This window comes from Brachionichthys hirsutus, chromosome 12 (assembly GCF_040956055.1).
Source record: "Brachionichthys hirsutus isolate HB-005 chromosome 12, CSIRO-AGI_Bhir_v1, whole genome shotgun sequence".
In the NCBI taxonomy this organism is placed as follows: domain Eukaryota; kingdom Metazoa; phylum Chordata; class Actinopteri; order Lophiiformes; family Brachionichthyidae; genus Brachionichthys; species Brachionichthys hirsutus.
Window position 1 is genome coordinate 11,382,677 of NC_090908.1, and position 22,626 is coordinate 11,405,302.

At 49.0% G+C, this 22,626-nt stretch overlaps 1 protein-coding gene across 1 annotated transcript in view; it reads right to left on the reverse strand.

Moving 5' to 3' along the window:
• Positions 1–21,637, reverse strand: part of sema5ba (sema domain, seven thrombospondin repeats (type 1 and type 1-like), transmembrane domain (TM) and short cytoplasmic domain, (semaphorin) 5Ba) — a 41,182-nt gene extending 19,545 nt beyond the window's left edge. The window contains 6 exon segments of the mRNA XM_068746603.1: positions 2,124–2,337; positions 2,433–2,531; positions 3,443–3,505; positions 13,120–13,165; positions 13,561–13,660; positions 21,478–21,637. Coding sequence (XP_068602704.1) covers positions 2,124–2,337; positions 2,433–2,531; positions 3,443–3,505; positions 13,120–13,165; positions 13,561–13,660; positions 21,478–21,637 — 682 coding nt within the window.
• Positions 21,638–22,626: the final 989 nt, after the last annotated feature.

A 22,626-nucleotide genomic window follows, 5' to 3' on the forward strand; every position in this document is an offset into this window, starting at 1 on the left:
AGCGGTATAAATAAATAATTGTGAGGTAATTGTGCTTATGCATTACATTAGGCGTGCGATGTCGTGAATAAAGCCTGTGAGGTCCGTGTCGTTCCGTGTTTGCACACCTGCGTCTCTGCGTACTGTGTGAGTGTCGTGCAAAGGGCAGGTGGAAGCCTCGCCGGAAGCCGCGTGGGCGCAAATGTGACGGACGGAGTGTTTCCGACATGCCGAGTGGAAAACAGATTGAACGATCTGGCAGGCTGGCCCGGGTGCTAAAGAAGCTGCGGCTGCGGCTGCCACCGCTAACCCGGCGCGTTGTTTGAGATCAAACACGCTTAAAGCATGAAAAGAGAACGGGGCGAGTTAATATTCACACGAAACACGTGCTTCAGGAATGCAAGACGCGCATCTGGCACGAAGCGGGGGGGGGGCCGAGCTGAGACCTCTCGCTCGGTTATTTAGCTTTCAGTAACGGCGTCTTTTTCCCGTCATTGTGCTCGCTGCACATTCCATTTTAGCTGTGCTTATTTCATCCGGATGAAAGCGCTGGAAGCAGAGAGAGAAAAAAACAAAACAGCAAAACAGTCGGTAAATTAAAAGCATCCAGCTGTGTCTGAGAAAATATGTCTGTGCGGCGACTGTAATGTATTCGACACAATACGTTACAGCGACTGTTGCGTTTTATTTTCCGGTTTTTAGAGGAAATGTTCTGCGTAATTTGGCCCAGTTTTTTGAGAACGGATCAGCCTAATAATTTGCTGCAGACGTGCGTGAGCAGAAAGAGCAAACAGCTAAAAAAGAATAATAGAATACATTTATAAAAGTTTGAGAGCCGTTGAAATGTGTTGTTTTGTACGTGTGAGCAGCGACGGTGACATTTACCGTTTCATTTTGTTTATCAGTGAAGCTGAGGAGCTGATAAAAAACACGTGTCGATCCGCATCGTTCTCGGGTTTTTGCACCGGCAACTCCACACCTCCACTTTCCATTCAGATGCATGATGGGAAAACGATTGGATTGGATCGGTGCCTGGCAGGTTACCAATCCAATAAGGGGACAGATTGATTAGATTCAGGACCCCCCCCCCCCCCCCCTCCCCCGCCTTTGCTTCTCCAGAAGTGGAGAAGCTTAGCGCTGGAAATGAGATTTTCATTCACACTCCAAATCCACCGGGAACGCAACTCCATAACCCTCACCGGCGCCACGGAGCAAAGCCGCCTTTGTCTGTGCTGGAATGGTGTGTGTGTGTGTGTGTGTGTGTGTGGTGCAACATGTGTGTGCAGCCAGCTGTGATTATGCTGATAATGATATCTACTTTGCTGCTCGTCGTCCTCCACACTCGTTTTTCTATGTATATGTCAGACACACACAAACAATCTGGACATGCACACTGTGTAAATACACACACACACACACACACACACACACGGGCTCGTGTGAATCTCGCTGGGTTGTAATTTCACCCTCTCCCTGCCATGAGGAATAATTACATCGCTGACTGACTCCTCAGTCGCTCTCATCCTCATCTTCCTCCTTGCACCAGAACTCTCTCTCTCTCTCTCTCTCTCTCATCCCTCTTATATGCGATGCAGACGATTGGTCGATCACCGGATTAGTCTGTTGGACCGCTGGAAGGTCCATCTACATTTCTGCTGGACTCAGGATGTGTGTGAACGGATTCCTACTGAGGGGGGGGAAATGGCCCGGGTCAGCAGCAGGGAGATTATTGACACTGACGCCAGTTCAATAAACCCCACAGATTCCGATGGCTAAACTGTCCTGTATGTTCCACGCACAACGTCAAACCCAAACAGCCTTTGTAATCCTTTCAACCCCCCCCCCCCCCGTTGGTTCCATCTAGCCCGGCTGTAACAGAAGAACCTGCTGAGTGCAGATTCGGGTCGCCTGCGGCGCCAGGAAAATGTTTTCAGGACTATTCCGTTTGTTTGAATCCAGTCTTCGCTCTGGAACTTCACCTCAAGTAGATTATTTTCAAATCCTGCAAGAGTTTATGCTCGGATCGGATTCCTGATCCCGAGCTGGAACTCTCTCCGTGAACTAGAACATCTGTTTTTAAGGCGCTATGTTACATCAACAGTATAACTGAGCTGAGCAGAAGCTAACTGCGCTAGCTAGCATACCGTTCAGCCACTTGGAGTTGTACTGCGCGGTCCGTAGAGGCGGCATGCCTCCCAAGCTGCGGTAGATGACGGGGTCGCGGCCGGAGAAGTCGATGACGGTGGCGGCGTACAGCTCCCCGCTCTCCGTCACCACCGCCGTGGAGTTGTGGCGGGGGTCGTACGGGCAGCGGGCCACGCCGTTCACCCGCTCGAACGCGCTGCTCAAGTTGCCCACCTGCGACGGATAAAAGGCGAGGTCAAGGTGAGGTCAAGGTCAAGTCCGCTGCATGAATATCAAAATGAAACTTGAGCAGGCGTGCGTTTTGTTACCTCTCTGGTGATGCACAGCGGCTGGAACGCGTTAGTTCCACAGGTCATGACCTCGGTCTTGTTCACCAACAAGACTCTGATGTAGTTCTGACATTCAATCTGCAGGAAATGAGACAAAGAAGAAAGCTTTTAAAAAGTTACAGGAGGCGCATCGGTCAGCGCAGTGGCGGGATAAATATTGTTTGACGTGTCTCTGAGAATGACAATCGACCGAGTCCTCTGGGCTCAGACTGGCACCGAGCCAAAGGCACTTCGGCGTCGGCGTGCTTCCGCTTGTCTATTGTTCAAAAATGGCCGACGTCGACAATGCTCTGCAAAATGTCAAAAACCGGGCTTCACAAAAAAAAAAAGAAATAATAAAATCTGTTTTAACAAAGGCACAAAATAGATTTATTGGTGGTAAAGAATTTTATATAGGAATCGTTTTTTTTTCTTTCTTTTTTTGTAAATGGAGGTGCTTTGTGTCGTGACAAAGGAAAGGTCGTAATTGAAATGATGCCGGCTTTTGCAGAGAATTGATTTGTCTGTTCGGCTACAACCAGCTCCTCGGGCTTTGTGGGAGATAAAATGATCAGTTCTCAGCAAAATAAAATAATAAAATTAGACCACCGACTGCAGCAAGAAGGTCAAAGGTTGGAATCCGACTTGGGGCCTTTCTGTGAGGAGTTGGCATGTTCTCCCCGTGTTTGCGTGGGTTCTCTTCGGGCTCTCCGGCCAACAAAAACATGCAAAGTAGGTGAATTGGTTACACTAAATTGCCCATAGGCGTCTGTGTGTGTCCCTGCGATGACCTGGCGGCTTGCCCAGAGTGTACGCCGCGTCGAGCCCGTTGACTGCTGGGATAGGCTCCAGCGCGACCTGATAATGGACACAAGCGGAAACCGTTGCGAGGCTTCCCGTGGGGCCCGTGAGATTCCGGCCGGAACAGCCCGAAGATATCAAGAAGGCCTCGCCGCGATCCCGGAGACACCAACATGAAGTGCTGTAATTGGGAGCGGGTTTGAGGTTACCTCTGTTTTGCCTTTGCTCTGACAGGACCGCCTGGTTTCCTCATCCGGTGCCCATTCTGTTGCCTAGGAGACAAAAACATGGGAAAAGAAAAAGGCCAGGGATGAAATCGAAACCAAAAGAATCCGCCAGCTGAGGCCTTGGGATACGACAAACACGACTGTTGCTAGTACTGTAAGGCGTAGACAAAAAAAAGAAGCTTGAAAGGACTTTATCCTCACTGCTGGTTGTTTGTCGTGTAAACATGGCGACCGGCTCACCGGCCGGCAGCTTATTGGAGGTTAACGGGCGAGCTACGGAACGACGGCCTGGAAGGACCGAAGACGCCATTAGCATGTAAATGGGTTTCTCTCTACCTTGATGTCGCTCCACATCCATCGGTTTCCTTCCAAATCTCCCAAAAGGAACGGCGGGCTATAAAAAGCACGTTACGAATCGCCTATGTAGGACCCCTCTCCAGGGCAACCAAGTCCCAATACTGAAGAATTCCAGGGAAGAACTTCTAAATATAAATAAATATGGAAGCTCACCATCTTAGCTGCATTTTTAGGTGTGAATTTTTCCACTCGAGCTCATTCAGAGTTTCTTTTTGCTTTATTTAAACCCCAACAGAAGGGACTCGACCCCATATTAATCTCATTTTAATATACACCATCAGCTCATAGATCCAGCATGAGAACAGTAAAAATGTGCTGAGTGCTCCTTTCTGTCTAAAGCGTGCGCCGTTCATTTCACAGACTGTGGATCGCATTGGATACAGGAATGGGAGTGGAGTGGAAGGAACGGAGGTTCGTGACTTTGGATGATTGGCCTCTGCATAGATTTTCACTAATTATGTAAAACACCAGACTGAACCCAAAACTATCCGCGGCCTGGGAATTCTTCGATTGTCGACCATGAGTTTACGTCTTTTTTTTTATCCCGCCAGCCAACAGCGACGTTAGCCGACACAAAGCCTCACACCTCTGGATGCTAATGTTGCTGCAGCTGCAGGTGGAAATCATACAAATAAAAATAGGCAGAATGAAACCGGCAGTTATTTCATCACCTGTCGATGTAAAAAAAAAAAATATCCATTACAGCCGCTTCAACCGAGATAATCTCAGATTAATAACCACACAAAAACCTCCCTGCTCTACAATTATGCACAGATGGAGACAAATTCATTCTCCTTCTCAAGCTATGTTTAGCTTCCGCAGCCCACGGAGCGATGATAAATGGGGTCTCGCCTATATTTATATTTATAGATCATCTCCCCCTGCAGCTCCCTTCGATGAATCCGACGCTGAGGCGGCATCGAGGGACGCTCACAGGAAGTAAACTGTGATTAAAGCCAAAGCTGAAGTGGATGATGTGACCTGCTGGAGCTCGGCTGTCTCGTCAAGCTGCCGCCCAACAGCATGCAAGAAAATCACAACAACAACAACAACAACGAAACCTTCCCCTCCCATGAGCAAACAGTGTGGCACCGTACCCCCCCCCCCCCCCCCCCCCGCGGCGGTCCGTCACCCTGCCTGCTGAAAGGAAAACGCCGCCTTTCCACGGCCGCATGACGTCATTGTAAACACAGGCGCGTGCACGCACGCGGAGTGATGGATGCCTTCGGCGTGAATCACGGCTCGGAGCATTGCCATCTTTTCAGGCGGGGGGGGGGCCGTCTCCAAGGATCCCTGTCGGCTTAACCCCCCTGACCTTCTCCAGAAAGTGGCCCCTCTTCCCCTCCCTCTTCTTCACTGGAACAAAGCCACGCTCACACAGAGCCTGTGAGAATACCGGCGACATCCTCTTCCTCAAATGCCTTCGTCTGTCCCGACGCCTGAAGAAGCCCGGCTCCCATCCAGAGGGCCAAATAAAAGCCAGAATTATGCATGAGCGGGAGCGTCTCGGAAAAACCCTTCTCGCTGACAACAGCCGTCCAAACCTAAGCCACGTTGGGCTACTGCGTTAGCTTCACAGCTAGCGGCACAACGTTTTTGTTTCATCTGGGCCGTCCTGTGTACTTTCGCTTATAATTCGCGTACATTTGTGGCCGTTTGCTTTTTGCCACGTTCTGCTTCCGTTGGATTGACATACGAACCCAACGAGTGCCAAACAGCTTCTGTTCAACAGCACATACCCCCCCCCCCCCCTGACACACGTCTTTACAATATTCATGAGTTCTAATTAGTTGTCACACAGGATTTTTTTCAGCAGCGTGTCAGTGGCTTTATCAGCCCAGAGCCACATTTCAGGAACAACCACATTTGCAGCTGCTCAGGAACTCTACTTCATTAGAGTGCGCCGCTCTCCGCTCTCTTCATTCCCTTGAATTGTGTATTTTTTGCTGTCTTTACCCTGTGAACAGTTAATCTCCTGCGCCCCCCTCCCTCTCCTGTAAGGAAGCTGCCAGGGGCACCGTATTCTTATTTCGACTGAGGGGTGGGGTCTCTGGTAGACGTCAGGTGTCAGGCTCTGGTTTGGACGCCGTGGAGATCGGCGGTTATTGGCCTCGCTGATCCATGGAAGGCTGGCGACCCTTTAATCGTCTGTTATTTAGTGCCTTTTGTCTTTTTGTTCCTTCTTTATTAATGCATGTGTGAATAAAATAAAAATGGATCCCAATTGTTTTTTTTCTTGTCAGAAAAACAGCAGAAGCCGGATTTAGTTTTGTCGCGTCAGTGATCCCCGGACAATGACCTCTAGTCTCGCAGGGGGGGGGGGGGGGGGGGGGGTGGATTAACCAATGGACTTGTCGTTTCCATTTATTACATGATAGTTCCCCTATCAGGAAGTCTTTTGCACTTAGAATCCTCACTAAGATTGTGAGATAACCCCCCCCAGACCTCGGTGGTGGCGGTGGATGATGATTCCGCCAAATTAAAGTCCATCCATCCATATTTTTGAATTGAACTAGATTGAAATTGAGGAGAGGAAACAAAATCCTTGTGAGGCATTACGTCTGTGGTTTAGAACTGCTTCCACGTTTGAGGCATAATAAGAGGATCAAAAATGTACAGGAATCCTTCCCAAAGTGTTAAATATAATCCCGTTGAAGGAATATAAGAAACATCTAAATGGCGGTTTGGGCACAGTTGAGGGCGAGTTCCAGCAGAGAGGAATTCAAGCCGAGCCGCGGTTGGGAAGCAGTTTCCTCCTCGTCTGATGCTGGATTCGTTGTGTGCTTCGGTATTTGTGCTAACAGCCTGCATGCGGTTGCCCACTCACCCCTGCTGCCGACGCCTCCCACTCACTGTAGTTCCACATTACGGAAGCTGACAGGTGAAAGCAGGCAGTCTCCCGACCGAGCGGCACAATGGCGCTCGCTGCTGTTCAGGCACCCACACACATAGCGATAGAGACGCAGGTAACATAAAGGAAGCCTCAAATCCCACATCCTGTGTCCGTCATGGAGACGGCCAAAGGAATTATGAAGTGAATATTTATTTCCTCTGCCTCCAGGACTTGTGGTGCCAGGATAAATATACTATCGTGCCGTCAGCTGAATTTAGGAGGTGTTATTAAAATGTTGATTTGTCTTTCCTTTTTTGAATATGGATTAAAAATGCAGGCCGACTCTCTTGCATTTCCCATGAGCTCTTTTGTTATTTATGTTTTATTGCTATACGTCTGCAACGGTGAGTTCAGGTTCTTCTGCATCCTGCAGACGTCGTTCTTCATCAGGCTGAGGCACATTACAAGGCGACTCGTGGCTTCGCCCTGTTCGCACATCCCCCGCCCCCACCCCCCACCCCCGCTCCGACAAAGACGGCATCAATAATGAAATCTCTGCCGAAATTGCGGCAGAGAAATTAATGAAGAGTGTGAATGAAATCAGCCAAGAGCCATCAAACCCGGGGCGTGAGAGAAGGGGGCCGATACTGCAGGGTGCGACTATCCGAGAGGGTCGGCACAATTCGCCCCCCCCGTGGCCTTTCATTGACTTTGATCTTTCCCAGGAATCCGCTCTGCCCTTCAGCTGCAGCCCTGTGTGACATGCATAATGCAAATGAGGAATCACACAGGTAGATATTTGGAATACAAAGCGCTTCATGCTAATGCTAATGCCGCATGAGCGAAAGGTCACCGCGTCCTACAGCATTTACCAAGTCTTCCTGGCATCTGACGAAAGCAGTTGGATTGACTTTTCTTCCTCTGCAGCGGGACGTTTCCGCCGGTGACCTTCACCCACGAGCTGTTTAATCCGGTTTGGTTCTATGTTTGGATCGCTGTCAGACGCCACCGTTTTTTGGATCCCGCCCATTAGCAGCACAAAAGATGGGTTTGTTGTGGGAAAACTGTGCATGAAACACAATTCCTCAGAATGAAAGTTTGGATGAATTGAATCCGGCGGTCTGAATATGAAGCTGCGTGATTGTTTCACCATCTGAGAGAGAGAGAGCTGTGGTTTTATGTGGAAACATGAACGTGAAACGGGAGCAAAGAATGGAACCAGCAGCCGCTTCCGCTTTACAACGCGCATGAAGAAGTGCACGCATCAAGCCAAGCATAGCAAGAATAAAGGAAATGCATCCGACGCGTAAAGCTGCACGGAGAACTCCCACAAAGAAGACCAAACGGGAATCTCATTACGTCCATTACGTGGATCTCAGCCTCCATCCCAGCCCTGCGTCTGGTAAAGAGGTCCCAGACACCGGAGACACAGGGGGTGGGGGGGGGGGGGGGGGGGGGGGGGTGCTTGTGTCTTAACACAACACACACAGACCCACCTCGGAGTGAAAATCGAAACATAAGTTTCATGCATTTACAGAAAGAAGCAAAAATCAATCAATCCATGCGTTCGTCTACATGGAACTACGCATTTCAACAGCAGCGCGCCAACCGGATCGGGGTGGGGGGGTGGATCGACATCAGTCATAAAACATCTGGAAACATCCGCATCCAGAGAAACTCTTTGCTCCAGCTCTCCTTCGCTCTCCTTCCAAATACATATACCACACACACACACACACACACACACACACCACCTTCCTACTGCCGTTCTGATCGCAGCAGCTCAGGCTGGCCAGCGGAGACAAAAAGGGAGGATGGAGCATGTGGGCGGATTGCAGTCAGATCCACCACCAGCGCTAATAGCAGCGAGTGAAGGTGGAGCAGGTGGAGACACAGCGAGCACAATCTGAGTCTGAAATGTGATCCGTCCGTAACTTCTTGAGTTATCTTGTTAAGCGTCAAACAAATTGAACGATTACATAACCCCCCCGCCTCAATAAATATTTAGTTGAGTACAAGATCAGAGTCTGAGATGCTAACATCAAGAGAACGACTTTACAGAGCAGTTTGATTTTGACAGAACTCGCTAATTTTCCCACCAATTTTTTTTTATCTTTACAGTTAAAATGCAAAAAAAAAAAGATCCGTAAAATCAATATAGTAATTAAGCAGCTTCAATATATTTGCTATGTTATGAACTGAGTGCCTGCGGTTGGATCCCTGAGAAGGAAATGCTGCATCGTGGGTAATGCTAGTGAGCCTAGCGCCTCATTAAAGGGAATTAGCAGGCAAAACAATAGCTGACTTTTATTATGATGCAATCACAGGAAACGCGTGTGTCAGCGAGTTTAGCGCCCGTCGCCGCCGTTCATCCGAGATGCACCTACGAAATAAGAAAACGGTTATTTCCTGCATTATTTAGCGGAATCGCCGCGGAGCAGTCACAGCGAGCTGCGAGATGAAGAGCTGCAGGCGACAGGCTGAACGCCTCCAACTTCCTGGTGAGGTAACCCACTTCTTCCACGCTGCAGCACAGAGTCAACTCATGGTTGATGGAGGAAGACGATAATTATCCGACTTCCTTTCTTTTCTTTTAATTCTGGGACTGTTATTCCTGAACTGTAATCCCTGATAGCGTCATTTGAGTTATGCCAAATGAATCAAACAATCCCTTTGGTGTTTAGCTGTAAAGATGCCTGCAGTTGCTTCCTCCTCGTCGTCCATCAACGTACGCGGATGCATTTATGAGTCAGTCGGGAAATGTTCCTTTTGCGCCTTCCGACTCTTCCAGCTCTGTCACGGTCGGCGCTGCCTCTACAGAAGCACAACGGGGGGGGGGGGGGGGAGGTATAGCGCGTCGGAAACAGTCTCGGTGGGCTTCAAAGGCTCTCCGAGGACCCGTCTCGTTCTTTTGCTGCACAATGAGGAAACTATTTTGTACGACTCCTCGGAGGCTCACCGGGAAAAACGTCCAGAGTGAAAACGCTGAACCGGTGCTGCGTGAAAGCTCTTCACCTCCTCCACACTCCCTCTTTCATATTCAATCCTCTTCTCCTTCTCATTTTTGCTCATCTCAAGCCCGCATGTGTGATTGTAAGTGTTCTCTTGGTATTCCTTTGCTTTCCTGCAACTCCTGCCAACATCTTTTATCCCCAGCTCTTCTCGTCTGTCCCATCCCCCCCGCCGCTCCCTCCACTGATTTGCCAATGCATGCATTCCTCTACGCTTGCCTGCCCGCTAATGGCCGAGGCAGGTGTTCTCCCAGGTGCTTGAAAAGAGTGGCCTGTGCTGAGCCTTTGAAAGCCGTGGAATCAGCACCGCGGTGGCCCTCTCACCTCTGGGGCGACTCCACAATCCTCTGCGCCACTGAAAGACTGCAAAGCTGGCATAAACTCTCTTCTGCTTCCACGCACACATGCACAATAAAGTTGTACAGAGAGAAGAATCCGTGCAGGACTGCGTCGGCTTCAGGCGCGAGACGGATCGCTCTCTAATTCGCCGCTGTCACGGGCAACGCGATGGACAAACAAACCACACATGCAGAAGCAGACAAAATGAGCTGCGATGGCGAGGGTGTGTGGTTACAGGACGGGACAATCATCCGTTTGGAAAGCTTAGTCCAAGCGGTCCCAACCGATGAATGGGAAAGCGGAGAATGCAGCTCTGTGATCGGACTGCGAGTGGGCCACCGGCTCCGGTTTGCTTTTCAATCAATCAGCGAGTCGTTTCTAAATAGCGCCAGTGTGACTTTCACCCGTTTTCAATGGACGACCTTCATTATGAGTTAAGGGCATGCCATGCTTTGCCTCCCACAGGGCTGGGTCCATTTCTACAAGAGGGCTTGGTTACCAAGTGACTGACAATAGCGGGAACGCCGCTTCACCTTGGCCTGGCGTTAAACGTGAACGAGTGTTAATGACGCGCTCGAGAATTAATCAATAGGAAAAACAAGTCGGAGCTTTAAGATATCCACGATGTCGCATCTCAGTGAGTCATTCCAAATGGACTCTCGAGGCTCCTTTGAACTCGAATGAAAAGAAATATGTTTGCTATAATGGGTCAGGCATGGATTCCTCCACAAGAGGGCAGCGAAGAGTCGAATATGACAACAGAAAGAGGAAGTTTTAATGATGAACACGAAGTCTGAGAGGGCATTAAGTACATCAAGACATGAGGATGAAGAGGTTTTTTTTTCTTCTTCCTTTTTTTTGCATGTTATCTTGTAGCTACGCTGCCCCCTACCAGTCCCGGTGGTATTGCTTCAGGTCATTCGTATCCAAAAACCTGCACAAATATGTATGAAAGGAACCCAGAGCGCGGCTGGAAGGCTACATCCTAGCAACTCCAACGAAGCCGTACAGGGTCACCTTCCTCTGGTTGTTTTTAGGAATACAATGTGATGTACGATTGTCTGGCTCCAGTCGGCGTCTCCGTCAGCGGAGCCGTCTGTATCATCGCTCTGGGTGCTAAGCATCAGCTTCAAGGCCTCCGGGGTAGTAAATCTGTCACGCTAGCTCCGTTAGCCGTGGTTCACTGCAAATCATAACAACGTGGTCCTCATGAGGGGGGGGGGGGGGGGGAAATGACCACGGAATCAAAGCTGAGTGTTTAATGCGGTCCATTATCTCCGCCCTCGCCAATGGGAAGAGAATTGTCAGATTGATGGTAGGGGAAACATTTTCACAAAGGAGCGCTTGAATAAAAGGCCTCACTGGGTCACCTGATTGTGTCACGAGGAAGTAGCTTGCACTAAAACAGAAAGGAAAATGCTCTCGTCTGGTCAGTGGTGTGTGCGCTTTATCAGGGGGATAAAGTGTGTGTGCATTGCGGGGAGGCGGGGAAATATACAAAGCTGGAAACATTAGAAGAAGCCTCTAAGGTGGTTTGGCGATCCGAGCGACATGCCGTGGTTTGGGATTCGAACCTATATGCCTTGCAGAGACAATTTTGCAGAATCTTCTTCTGCACACACACTTCCAGCACGTCACCGGGACGCTAAGATGGCATGTGTCGTTCCCGACACAAAGAGATCAGCTTCATAGAGTCGCAGAGAACAGCACGACCAGGGTGAAAACAAATGGAGAGCCTCGTAAGTCAACTCCTCTCCTCCGAAACTAGACAACTGGGACGTGCAGACAAAAGGCGCACTGATATCTGCGGTGACACGCGGGGTGGCAGCTGTACACACCATGTTATTCAGTCGTGGCGGCAGTGAAAGGGACTTTGTTCGCCCCAGTTCCAGTCCGGGGGACGTGCTGAAATAATGGCCGTCGTTGTCCTTGGCATAATAACGTGACTGAAGCCGCAAACTGTTGTCTTTAGCTATTCATGAAAACGAGATGTTTCATCTCAAGGGGTTTTATCCTTTCAAATAAATAAATAAATTCATTGCTAAGTTTTAAAGCATTCAGAAAATTACAAGTCTCTGTGCAGAAAGTATCAAACCAGCCTCATGAAGTCGGTGGAGGAATCAGCGTCACGTCCTCGGGCGTGGAGCGACCTTCATAGGCCCGTTCCCCAGACAGAAGTGTCATAAACAAGATTGAAATTTGCCTCGTCGTGGTGGAAAGCTTTATCAGACCCAGACAACGTCATCCTGCGTTCGTTTGACGTACGGAAAGGGAGCGTCCCGCCGGGGGGGTTAAACGGAAGATGGCTTTTTTTTTACTCGTTGACAGCCTCACAACGATTCAGACGGAATCTGCGGTTAGAAGTCCCGACATTAGATATCACCGACGGGAACTTTTACTTTTCATGACAGGAAAGAAGACAAGACGCCACAAAACCAATCGGCTGTGCCAAAAATGTCAATAAAATTAGGATGTATGCTGCAAAAATGCACTTTTCCACCGATGCATCTGCAGTTCCGAGCCGCAAAACTCATTTTATTTTATTGTTGTCATCTGTTATCGGATTTTGCCGACACCATCAAACTGTTAGACAACTGCTTGCACTGGCGCTACACCGCAGGATGCACAGTGAGGCATAAAGCGAAGGGGCCGAGACAGAAAGACCACAGAGTATAAAAATATCATCTGTTAGATTCTCCTCAAAGAGGCCATAAATAGCATCATATTGTTTATGGAGCACCACAGCGGGAAAACCGGAGTTCTTTATGTCTTATATCCTTGATTTGTGGTTTTATGCTGGTTTCGTGCTCTGGTTTTCAAAAACAAGGCTCATTCAACTTTTCCTGGCCATGATTTAAGCCTTTCATTGACGGATCATTGGGAAATGAAAACCCCTCAAACGCATTTTCCTGCAACAAAGGGCGAGAAAACAGCACACGGCAAAACCTCTGCGCCCCGATCAGCGGGGGGGTTTACGACGGGAAAAAGCTTCATGTCTCTGCATAACTGCTAATCGGAAAGAAAAGCAAACAGAGCAAAGGACGGCCTGTCTGCTGAAAACAGGTTATGTGGAAAAAGAGGCCGATATTCCCCCAAATGATTCTCCGGCGCGTTCCTACCTGTATCAGCGACATGTTGCTGAGGTCCAGTCTGAACAGGTAGTTCCTAAAGCGAGGAGACAGGAAAGGAGGATTCATGAGTGCCAACACGATTTTATTAGCCTCGTGTTTAGCAATGCAAACGAAGCGTCGGGGGGAAGCGACGGGTCGTTTTAGCCGCTGTCGACTCAAAGCGAGGCTGATTAAAGGCCACGCTGTCAGTCCTCAGTCACTGATGTTAGCTTTGTGCTAGTCTGAGCTGTTCACTGTTTTAAAAAGGGTTCATCATTAAAGCACACACATGATGCATTTCACACAAAATTCATCCCTGATGCCCAAATCCAGAGCTCGACTCGGTCTCGGCAGAGAACTTAAGAAGCGCCTTGATCCGAAAGGCGTGAGTCAGACAGGGTATCGCGTTCCCAGTGATGTGCTCGGCGGAGTGGATTTATAGTTTCATACCTGGCACCCACGATAAGCTCATTTCGAGTCAGGTCAAGGGTGAGCTGGGAGAAGTCTCTCACGCCGGGGTGGGAAAAAGCGGCGATCCACGGACTGAGAGCTGAGAAAAGCAAGACGGAAGGGAAGGACAGACGTTAACACGAGCTAAGAGGACACTGGCACAGAAATTGTTGGTTAATTTTCAGCCAAACATGAACATACGACTTGTAGAAATGCTTGGTTGCAGCTGTAGTGTTAGAAAGCGTCTCGCCTCGCGATGGTGTCTCCTGCAGAGCAGGACTAATCTGTCTGCTTCACATCAGGCTTAACAATCCTGATACGACCCGACACCGGGACAAACACAGCTCAGCGTGTCTCGAATTTACCAATCAAAAAATGTCAAAGCATCCCCTTTCAATGCCAGCGTCGGGAAAATAACATTTTCTCTCCGGTCTTTGTGAGACCCAAAGCTTTGACCTTTTCACGGATTCTGCCCGCGTGGGAGGTTTTGCTCAGCATAAGGGGATTTACGATAGTTCCCTTGCTGCACACGGCATCACAGTAGCGGTAAAAGAGGAAACAGCGGTAGGGATCACCGGTAGGGACTGTCAACAAATTATGATAAAAACGTTAAAAATTGATAACAGAATGTAAGAAATTGGTGAACACAATTCAAAAGATTAAGCCCCCCCCCCCCCCCCCCCCCCAACAACCTCAGCGGGCATCATAAATCACGCAACTTCTGCAAGAGGCCGCCTTCTCACTTCCTCTATAAATATTTATACAGCATACACATGCATGCAGATCGTTCACATGGAGGAACACTCGTAGGGATTGACATGCGGAAACCATACAAGGCCGGTACGAGGGGGCGAGCTGGACGGTCGGCACGCCACCCTCTGATTAATGGCGTGGAGCGCAGGCCTCCCCGATCTTACGTAAATACTCCCCAGGCTGATTAAAAGACGAGGGTTGCACAAAGCTGAACAAAAACCTTTATTTATAGTGGAAGGTCCTCTGACCTGTTTTTCCAAACTTCTCATAACTTTATTGACATTTTAATTAGGATTAAACAGGATTTTTCTTTCGGGGGGGGGGGCTAATTCACAAGCTGATTATTGATCTTACGTTTTTAAACATCAATCTCTTGAACATGAAAACCATTCGAGCAGTTCCTCCGCTCTGCGTTTGTTTCCCGTCCTGCGGGAGTTCACTCAAACCCGACCCCGCTGAGCGCCGCGTTACGCTGCAGCCGTCTCAAGTGGCGGAATCATTTTTTACAGATGGTTTATTGATTTCAACAAACTCAAGTGGAAGAGAGACATTGCCTCACCGCCATCCAGCCGCCGTCTGATTGGCACACGCCCAAAAATTATGTCCTTCGTTCTTAGTTCTCTCTTCGTATTAATTATTTCTTCTCCCACAACCAGCATTTAAAGTGACTTAGCCTTAGCGGTGTGTTAGTTAGCTGCCAGCTAAAAGCTAACGCGGTTCAACCGCACAGTACAATCAGGATGTAAAGAACAAATTATAATAAAAAAACAGATTATGCAAGTGGACAAAACGTCAAGCTTCAGAGCAACCTGATGCTAATCAACCCAAGCCCCGCCCCCATTGCATTCCATGCTAACTATTCCCTGGAAAACATCCAGAATCAGGAAATAATTGTCTTCGAGACAAATGACAGACTGTTAAAGTGAGTTACATCCCTCATAAAGTAAGGCCGTTAAGACAGAGGATATGACATGAACCATTAAATAAGAAAGTGCAGCGGAGTAATATATAACAAGGGAATCGTTCCCGCGGAAGCGTTAGCAAAACAGGAGCTGAACATTCCATTCTGGGTTGACTGTGGGGCGTAAATCAATTTGAAATCCGAACTGAGCGTCGGAAAAGTGTGCGAGGGCTCGACAAATTTGATTTAGAAGAATGCCGGCGAGCTCGGGAACCCCCGGCTTGTTGACGCTCGGAGAACGGCCTTCCCGGCAGCGAGGGCTCTTTCACCGGCTGACATTCATCCTCCTGCTTACAAGTGGGTTTTATACTCGCTGCCCGCTTGTTCCCTCATAACTGTCCTACTCTATGGTCAGGATGAATGAAAGCTGGATGAATATGAGAACCCCCTCCCTCACCGTCGGCCCACGGGCCCCAAGCTGGACTTGATGAATGATTATTGCGTTCCCCCCCCCCCCTCTGCAATCATCAGGCAGACGGATTAATGCATTATGCCCCGGCTGCCAGGGCGATGAGGAGACGGCTGAGGCATGAATCATAAGCTTTTTCTGTCTGAAAGTTTCTCAACATTGGGGGGGGGGGTCAACGCTGAAGACACAAACGTGCTCCGGCACAATCTGATCCCAGATGGAATGTGAGATTCCCTCAAGTTGGAGCTCAGACGATGGACGATTTGATAACGATCCAATCCCACCTCTATCCCCAAACTACGGCCCACCTCCACATTTGGCCCGGCCCCTTGAACATTTAGAGGGGTCGCTGTGATGTTATTACAACACAACAACACAGATATAACTTATTACAAGGTAATAACTTTCTTGCCCTGTTATTACTTTGTAATTACTTTGTAATAACAGGGAAAGTTTTCTCACCACCACGGTGGCATAGTTGGTAGCCTTGCTGGGGGGGGCAAAATGGCCCTGGTTTCGAATCCCACTACGGGAATGAAATGGAGCAGGGGCAGCGGGGTAGGCCCAGGGCACACCTGGGCGGAGTGGAGTGGACCAATGGTCCAGTTCACTCCGCCCAGGTAAGGCCCTGGGCCTACCCTGCTACCTCCGCTCCACCCCACTCCCACAGCGCCACCAGTCGAAAGGGTATAATGCTACCAACACACCATCGTGCTGGTGAGGAGACTTGAGGTATCACCAAAGTTGTACCTGTCGAATAAGAAGCTGATGTTGTGTTGTCCTGTGTTGCTATGTTGTTGTGTTGTTGTGTTATGTTGTGCTTTTTCCTTTTGTGTCATGTGGAGTGGGCGTGTCTCCGACCAGGTGACGTCGTGCTACTGTCTATTTATCCTAATGTTTGATAGAGTAGCATACGGTTCTCAGTGGTGTAGTGGGTAGCACACTTGACTCCCAGCAGGAAGGTCCTGGGTTCAAAACCGCGGCGTGCAGAGTACAGATTTTCTACAAGAATTTGAGGTTTGTCGTTTGGTCCTCGGCAGCTGTATTGGATCTTTGTGTAGTGATGGTGAGTTGAAGCCTCGTGACCCCCTTAACAACACCAGATACTGCTCGTCTGTTACGTACCCGGTAAGGGTTGTTTGGTTGTTATTTATTTCCTGTGAAGAAAGGGTTATTTGTAACCATCAACTTCTATCCGCCTTGTGTATCCGCCTCGGCAGAGACACAATGCCTTCCTAATGGGAATAAGACCCGCTGAAAAGATGCAATATTGTGAAATGGCTATCTTCGGGGCAAAGATGGTCGATCCACGTTAACAAAGCAGGTCACAGGAAGCCTGGCTTGCTATCTGCCATCTGGAGAGCGGCGCGGCCAACGGAGGCTCACCTCCAGTGTCGATTAGCTCGTGCATGATTGCGTTCTGAATAAATGTGGGTCCGCCATCGAGGAATGTGAAAACGGCCTAATGATTCGTCTGGAATGTGTCCAAGGCGGCATATTTTACACGTTTGCGTACAACGTGTGTTTACTGTAAACACTTGTTTGTAGAAATCAGGCCCGCGGCAGCTGAACTGATCTCCAACAGGCTCTGCTGTCGTTCCGCTTGTTTGGTCTTCCTCGTATCGCTCTTCGCCTTCCTCACGCTCCAGCCTTCACTATCTCTACCTGTAGATTAGCGGGGGTGGGGTGGGGGGGTATTTTGGCTCCTGCCTTTTCCCTTCACCTCCTTCTTCCTGGACTGAGCAGTATTGAGAAGGAGCCCGGAGAGAGACGCCGGCGTTCTCCCGTGGAACGCCATGGGAGGAAAGGCGTCGGGGGGCCAAGAGGCTAATAGCCTCTCAGTCGGCAGCCGGTAAAGATGCCTGTCTGAAAATTCCCGCTGTGCCTGAAAGAGTTTGAACCGGGGGGGGATTTTGAAAACTTTTAGGCGGGCGGTCGACTCGTCAAGTTGTCAAAGCAAACCCAGAAGAATCCGTTTTTCTAATGCTTGATTTCCAAATACGACGGGACGTTAAGCAGCACGGACGCAGGAAGCCACCAATTCCTCCCGTGTTTAAACATTTTGTGTTTTCTGACGCCGGCCTGCAGCAGATACCCTGACAAGCCATTGGCTGAGAGGCTGGCCCCTCAAAAGCATGCTAAGCTCAGCTCCATTCCACCGCCTGATTGATGGCGGCAAACACGCGACTCTGATAGCGCCACTCCAACCCCAGCACCAATCACAGACGAGGATAACCGAGAAAGGTGGCGAGGTAAGACAAGACGGCCAGATGAGGAATCCGATCAAAAATTAATGGCGAACGCTTTTTCATTTAAGGGAACAGTTATGTCTCGCAAGGGGCATCGCTCTTGTGCCGTTCAAGAGACGGCGACGCGGCGGTTTAACGACAGCGCCATTACCCGAACGATGAAGACGAGATAGAGGGACTCGTGCGAAGCGTGCGGCACATTTGTCTGTCTATTAGAAAGGGCAAAAATATGGATGGGGTGGGAAAATAAAGAGAGGAGGAGGAGGGAACGCAAGACCAGGGAATAGAATGAATGAGAGAAGGGGGGACTCAAATGAGGAGATGAAATAGTAGAGGAAGGTGGGGGGGTAAGAGAGGGAGAGACAAAATTTGAAGCCAGAATCTCCAGCCTCTTTTGTGAAGCCGTCAGACGCCTCCCACGGACCCGCGGAGTGGAAGCAGACTCATCAACCATTAGCGTGCATCCTGGGTCGACTCCCCGATCAAACATCTCGTTGTCCTGATGGATATTGCTGCACTGGGAGTCCTAAAAAGTCAGCCAGTTGAGCTCCACCTCCTCTTAACGCTCACTCAAAGACCAGTCGTCTGGCCCTGCAGAGCACAAAGCACAAACCGACTGCATATCTAGCTTGAGAAATGTTCCGGCCCGCACCCTCATGGCCGGGGCCGTATCAGACGTGCAGAGAGAGAGCCCATATCATCTGTCTGCATCGCGGCGGCTCGCACGCCCTGCTCCTTGAAGGTGGAGGCTGCGTGCATCCATCGCTGCATTCCTGCACTGCATCCATCGCTTCTGGAACAGCAGATAGGCTAACGTGCAGTCTGGAGCGGTTGCTGCACGTCCGACATGGCGTCCGGATGCCAAGTATTTTCCATCCCATATCCGGCTATTTCAAAGTTAGGGTGAAAAGTCACACGTGCACATTTTCCACGACAAGATCCTTACAAAACTAATTAAATACAATTAACTTTAATATGTTTTCGATAGTAATATATCCTTTTGTTACCATGACAACCCATCCTCCATGAGCCTCTATGCGCTTCTGATATTTAATTGCGCTTTATATATAGATTAATTGTACTTTTAGTTATAAGTCATCTGATCTCCCTCGAGCAGGCTTGTGAAGCTAATATTCAACATTCTCTCTCTTTTCCTTTTAACTCATTCGTTTGGATTCAACCTGCTCTATAAATGAAAGGCAGTCACTAAAGCGGTGACCTTTATCTTTATAATAACCACGTAATAGCGTGAAGACCTCCCGCCAACGCAGGAGGTGCCCTGCACGGCGATGACCGTGTGGAAAACCATCAATTCAAGTGCAGTTTGCCATTTTAGTGTCTGGTTTGCTCCCAGCGCTCCCGTAGCCCTGCAGCGGGTAGCTGTTTCCAGTGAAACGGACATCATCGGAGGCTAGTTCGGCAGCACGGCGGAGCGTCTAGCCGTTAAAACGATATTTGCCGCAGCAGCTTACAGAGGCCCGACAGAGCACGGCTACCGGAGCGGCGTGGATCAGCTGGACAGAGAAGCTATACATGCTGAATCTTTTATTCAAGGTTTTATAAAGATAATTGAGGAATGAAATGAATTATTTAACTTATTAGCCTCTGGGGGTCACGAGACCTGGTCTGAACCGCAAACTAAAACCAATGTGAGGAGCAAACTCTAGAGAGAGAAGAGCTGAAGGAATAGAATCCAGCTGAGGTGAAGATTATACCTGAGAAAACCTCCTTAAAATTCCCTGTTTCTTCTCTTTCATGGAATAGTCTGTTCTACGTAGCGGCGATGCCGCCTCTAGTCTGCATCTTCCTCTCTTCCACTCATCAGCCACCTGCTCCGGGGACATTTTGGATTCCTGTCTAATTATCGGCCCACCTGTCCTGCTCTCTTGTCCCGTCTGCAGCACTTCATCTCTTTATGGCATATCACTTGTTCTACATTACAAAATCTGCAAAACAGGTCGGGCGAATATCAAAGAAATTCACCGTCAACCATCTGATAAGTTTTACTTTCATGAAACGCATCTTTCTGTGGGGGGGGGAAACAAAAACGGGAAGAGGCACAGAATTAAAAGTCCCTACGCTAATGCTAAATGAATCTCCGACATGACAAATTCAACAACGGAGCCGAAGCAGACGTGATTAAATCCGGACGACTGATCGCTTTGCCTTTCAAGCAAACAAAAAACAACTTGCCATGAGAAGCACGTACGGTTAAAGGAAGTAGAGGCGGAACACATTCCTGCTCGGCCCCCGAGAGAAACCCTCTTTGTCGTCTCCCTGCTCTCCTACAGGTGACCGAGGCGGCGCTTCAACAGGCTGCTATACAGCAGTCATCAATCTCAGAGGCTAATCTCAGGTTCTCATTGACGCTTCCATTGTGCAGGCCTTTTCTATATGGCTGCCTCCACATAATGCCCTGCTTTGCATGCTTTGACAGGCCGGCAGCCCTGCAAGCTTCCCATCATGGGAGCCTGTCTCGACCGGCACGCCTCCGAAACGAAGCGCCGGGCTAATCCGGACATCTGGAAGCCCGGTGGGCAAAGCGGGACATATAGGCAAAGCGCTTAACCGGCCTTGGTTTAGCTTTGTGTGGAAGTGAAACGGCCGTTTCACCAGTATCGGAGGAATGGAAAACTTCTATTACACAGAAAATCTGACCCAAAAAGAAGGGCAAAATGGCTCAAAGCTCTTTATGTCCTCAGATTGACATGGGTGAGGCGCCGAGGCGGGCCCGGCGCACAGGGGGAGTCTTGGAAAACGATGCTGCTGTCAGGGGGGGGAACACAAAACCCGGAGAAAAACGTCTTCAATATAGACTTTAGGGTGGAGAGTATATTTCTACGAACACCTCTGCAGTTGTGTGTATCTTTTTCGGAGCTGCATTTTGTCCTCCAGTGTCAAATACAAAGAAACACAAATAGCCCATTCAAAAAAATAAACACAGCACATTTCTGTGCATGTTTACCTCTCATTGTGCCTTATCTATCGTCGATTCAATGCCCCCAAGCTATTCTGTTCCATCTTGGGTCTTGGCCCAATGTACAGATAAACAGGGCTGATGGCGATAACTATTATATCCTTTCATTCCTGAAAGCCAAACGGTTGCATTTCATCCGGCACCAGGGATGCATTTATGAAAAACGTTATTTTTGTATACGTAGAAAAAGAGTGCAGATATCGTTCGCACTAAATCATATTCTTCCCTCAGATGAGCGTAAAAACAAATATTTGTCTCAATAAAAATACACAATAGAGACAATTAACACCCATGAACCTCATTCAGAAACACATAAAGGAAGCGTGAATTATTTTAGTGCCTATTCTAAGCGTTATTAGAGACATCTTAAATCTAAACTGCGATCAAGGTTTGAGGATAAACCCGATTCTCACTCATTCATAAAACTCTGAATGCATCTCCGTCACGTTTTAATGCATTCTGCGAGTAATTTGGGAATGTAATCCTTGTTACAAATACATGAAACAGTGACCATAATCTGTATTCTCACCGCAGCCAGTGTAATAAGTGGTTCTAGACAACGTCTGACCTTGAATGGAAACCTTTGGATGTTCTTTCTTCGTGCACTCTGGTCGGGTTACCGGGTCAAACAACGACGGGGTCGGGGTCGTCGGAACGGCAGAGTTGAAGACAGTCGGTAGGAGGAGCAGGAAGAGGCCGGCCATAGACGAGGGCGAGGACGCCGTCATGGTGATGACCTCTCCTCGAACTGCCAAGGTGGTCTTCTGTGATGCAGCTGGAGTGGAAGAGAGAGAACTTCAACACCTCCGTCCAATGATTTTTTTTTTTTACACCTGGCTTCAAAAGAAATGAATCTCCCTCCGAGACTCTTCAAAATAATTTCCTCTCTCCGTGTGTCAGTTCCTGCAGGGCCTCCCATTCTGAATCCGGCATGAGAAAGAGAAATGAAAAATAGTGCAAAAGCATGTAACGCAGGTAGACGGGACATAACCGTGGGATGAAAGAGAGGATGCTGGGTAACAAGGAGGCGGCTGGACGGACGAGATATCAAGCGGAGGCAACCAGAGGAAGGACACATAATCTGCTTCAGCAACGAGCCGTCTCAAAGAAATACCCAACCCCTGACCTCCAGATCATTATTTAACATGTGCAATTAAACGTTGGGGGGTAATTTAATGGCTAATCCAAAGCTCATTTAAAATGCGCAGGACGTCTGTTTGCTTTGCTTCCCTTTCGCTCGACAGACATCCGTCACACGTATAAACCAACGACTAAGTATTACTAAAGCAGATCCAGCTCAGAGACTAGCTCAAATGTTCCTACACACACACACACACGCGTAGGAACCACATTAGCACATGCACACTCTTGAGCAAATGCAATCTCCTCCAGTCATAACATATGAGTCTACAGCGCTGAGCTGAAACCGGCAGTTCATCATCACCCCACCCCGGTCCCGTCCCGCGCTCCCCACAATGTTAGCTCGGTTGAGCTGCAAATCAACCGCATTGGCCCTTAATCAATTATCTCTCGCACAACAGCGAGTAACTAATTAGGCAAACGCCGGCGTTTGTCGCTGCCAACGAACACACGGGTAACAGGAACGGGAACAGGTGGAGGCATCCGCCGCCCTCTGCACCAGCCTCGACTCAGCCAGGCTGGATGGATCCGCAAAGGGCAGTTTCAGTCATACATCCTCCCGTTTCAGAGCTGTGGC